We start from the raw sequence: 3,471 nt of genomic DNA, 5'->3' as shown, positions 1-3,471 counted from the left end.
CTTAATGGTTATTTACCAAATTCTGGTATCAGAGGATTTCAGACTTAGGCAGCAAAATACAGCTGTGATATGATACAGTATGTTTCTGGGTGAAGCCAAGAAGCTGACCAGCAGTACCAGAAATGAAAAGGCTCTTTCCACTGACAACCTAAGGACATCCCTGGGTTACCATTTCCCCATGAAGACAATGAGGAATTTGGGGGTCTTGTACTCTGGCAGCCTGGGAATCTGTGATGGTCACTCAGTTAGGTGTGTCTGACTCACCAGGTTCCTCACAGCAGCCTTCACGTCCTTGTTCCTGAGGCTGTAGATGATGGGGTTGAGCATGGGGGTCACCACCCCATAGAAGAGGGAGGTGAGCTTGTCTGCAACGTCCTGTTTGTCTGCCCCCAGAGGGTCCTTGGATTTGGGCTTCCCATACATGAAGAGGATGGTCCCGTAGAAGATGACCACAACTGTGAGGTGGGCAGAGCAGGTGGAGAAGGCCTTTTTCCTCCCCTCTCCAGAGGGGATCCTCAGGATGGTAGCAATGATGAACACATAGGAGACAAAAATGAACAGAACTGGGACTCCTAGGAAAATCACATTGGCCACGACCATACTGACCACATTGATGGAGATATCAGCACAGGCCAACTTCAGGACAGCCAGGATCTCACAGGTGAAGTGGTTGATGACATTGTCCCCACAGAATGGCAGTCTCACAGCCTGGGATGTCTGAACTACAGAGTTGGTGATACCAGCTGCCCAGGAGCCAATAGCCATAGGCCTGCAGGCAACCTTGTTCATGACTACAGGATACCTCAGGGGGTTGCAGATGGCCACATAGCGATCAAACGCCATCATGCCCAGAAGCACACATTCTGTAGCTCCCATGGCAAAGGAGAGGAACATCTGCCCAAAACAGGCTGAGAAAGAGACGGTTTTCCTGGGGGTCAGGAAGCTGTCAAGGATGAGGGGGACTGAGGAGGTTGTGTAGCAGATGTCCAGGAAGGAGAGGTTCCCCAGGAAGAAGTACATGGGTTTGTGCAGGCGGGAGTCAAGGATGGTCACCAGGATGAGGACCCCATTGCCCAGCAGGATCACCAGGTACATGAGCACGATGAGCACAAAGAGTGTTTTCTCCAGCGTTGGGTAGGCTGAGAGGCCCAGGAGAATGAACTCCACCAGCGGGGAGGTCTGATTGGACCTGTCCATAGTGCCTCTGCTCTGTCACCTGCAGCGACTCTCTACAGTCAACCTCAGCACTCTCTGGCTCCAAAAGTGCCTGGGCATAAGGGCAAAAATCTCTGCCCTGTTGAGCAACTGGAGAAGAGCTCTGACAATCTGGTCATGTCTAAGGGGCTCTAGAAAAATTATGATAGAGATCGGTGTTGTACTTCTCTTTTCAGCAAGAATGAAGAGTTAATTTGGACTAACTCATCTGCAGATGAAAAATCTTTTAAATTGGGCAAATGATTTAAAACTTTTGTGTAAAGTACTTGGCAAGACAGATAAGATGACAAGGAATCACAGAGTCAGGATTCAGGAGGAAGAAAGGAATTTGGAGAAGTATATCCGGCTTTTGAGGCTATGTGTCAGCTGGGGCATCTGCACCTTCTGGAGGTGGCCTCTGAGAGACCAAGAAGTGTTACTCACAGCCTCCTGGAGGTAGAAACAGGTCTGAAGTGCAAGGCCCACTGTGAAGGACCCCTAACTAAGCCTCCTCCCTTTGGAAACAAACCAAAGGGCAACACCATAGGAATAAGAGTTAATCAGAAAGAAACAGGTGTTTACAGGTGCTGCAGCTTATCTTCAAATCTTCTCTAGCTCTGAAATTGGACTGAGGTGGTCCCCAATTTTTGATGCTTCCAAATACCTACCAGAAGCAAACACAAATCTACTTTGAAGGAAGGCAACATCATCACTACCTCTAAATCAGGTCCACAAATAATTCTGCAAATACAACGCCTGGCACACATTGAAAAAGAGTAAGTCACACAGGAGACAAGACAACATAAATGAAAACTGACAACAGGAAAAAACAGAAAACCAAGCCTCCTTTCTTAGGGGAAGGTGAGAGACTACAGCTGCTCTGGCCTGGTGTTGCCTATTGAGAGAATTAACCCAGACACAGTGCCAAGGCCTTCACCTCTTGTTGACACTTTGGTACACCTGGGGCACAAGTGACCCTTTCGTGCACTGTGGCCAAGCTGAAGAAGAGTCTGATGGACTGTCTCTTCTTTTCCTCTTTCTCCATCTGCCTTACCAGAGGCACTGGCTTCTCCCTGAGACTGTTTCCACAGTTCTGAGTCCTGCCCTGTCAGCCCTTCTTCCTGGGAAGCTTGAATCTCCCCTCAGACTTCTAAGAGCTCCCCAAACTAGGATTTATTCTGGACCAGTGGGAAAAAAAAGGTAGGTAACACTGAGGATGTTGGGCATTTGCCTTTATTTGCTCTGTATCTAAAATATTCATGAATTCCCATATCTCCACCTCTTCAAATGTTCTCAGTCATCCAGCCCCTGCCTCAACTATAACGGAACCTTCCTGCCTGGGGAGCTCTGAGACACTTCTCTGGTGGTGCCCAGCACTATAGCTGTGACCAAGCCAGCACCACAGTAATTCAATTCAGGCTGACATATTTATTGAGCATCTGTGTTGAGGCAGGCACTATTTTAGGTGCTGGGATCACAGCAAAGAAGGGCACAGCCTACAACCTCAAGGGGCTCAAAACCTAACAGAGGAAACAGTCACGCACATAGTCACACACACAAGTAATTATGTCATCCTCGACCAGAACAATGCCTCTAACACTATTGACAACAGGCCTTGGGACTTATTTCGCAATCTGTGCCCTTTCCAATGCGGAAAGCCCTTTGCTGTGTTCCTCGTGGCCCTCTGGCCTGTCTTTGGCTCCCTGAATGATGTGGGGCGCTGTGCTTCCTGGCGAGGCTCATTTCACTTTGAAGTAGTTCCCCTTTGATATTGAGCCGAAATCTGCTTCTTTGCAACATTAATCCCTCTTCCACAGACAGCCCTCCAAATGTCCAGAAATAGCTTGGCTTCAGCATGAAGATAAACAAGAGTCCATCTCCCTTTTTCTCCCAGGACTTTAAAACAGACATATTTCTCATGAGCAAATGTACCATCCAGAAACTGACTATATAGGCTGGTCAGTACAGAGAATGGCCCCCAACTTGAGCATGGCTCACCTGCCCAGAACACAGTACCACCTGGATATCTGTGCTGAGACGGTAAATCAGTACCAGGCTGGGTTTTCACTCTATGTCAGCCAGCCCTCCAGACTTTTCCCCAAACCTGGATTCTGTGAAGAAAATATTCCCTCCATGTCATCATCACTAGATCCAGATTCGTGGCTCATTATTATTGCTGGATGTTGGATTCTTAACTACAAAAGAAGAAAAAGCCTCACAGTTTTAATCAAGAAGGGACAACTGTGTGAGAAAAAATTATGAGCTGTGGAGTCCCAG

General features: G+C 47.9%; 1 protein-coding gene across 1 annotated transcript; it reads right to left on the bottom strand.

Annotated features, from left to right (window-relative positions):
• Positions 1-237: 237 nt before the first annotated feature.
• On the bottom strand, positions 238-1,197 carry LOC133253429 (olfactory receptor 13C7-like). Its single transcript, XM_061427057.1, has one exon. The coding sequence runs from the start codon at positions 1,195-1,197 to the stop codon at positions 238-240; it is 960 nt and encodes a 319-aa protein (XP_061283041.1).
• Positions 1,198-3,471: the final 2,274 nt, after the last annotated feature.

This window comes from Bos javanicus, chromosome 8, assembly GCF_032452875.1.
Source record: "Bos javanicus breed banteng chromosome 8, ARS-OSU_banteng_1.0, whole genome shotgun sequence".
Lineage (NCBI taxonomy): Eukaryota > Metazoa > Chordata > Mammalia > Artiodactyla > Bovidae > Bos > Bos javanicus.
This window is presented reverse-complemented; position numbering and strand designations above follow the sequence as displayed.

Bases quoted from the DNA above. Each gene is read 5' to 3' on its own strand.
- LOC133253429 (XM_061427057.1), bottom strand. From the start codon at position 1,197: ATGGACAGGTCCAATCAGACCTCCCCGCTGGTGGAGTTCATTCTCCTG.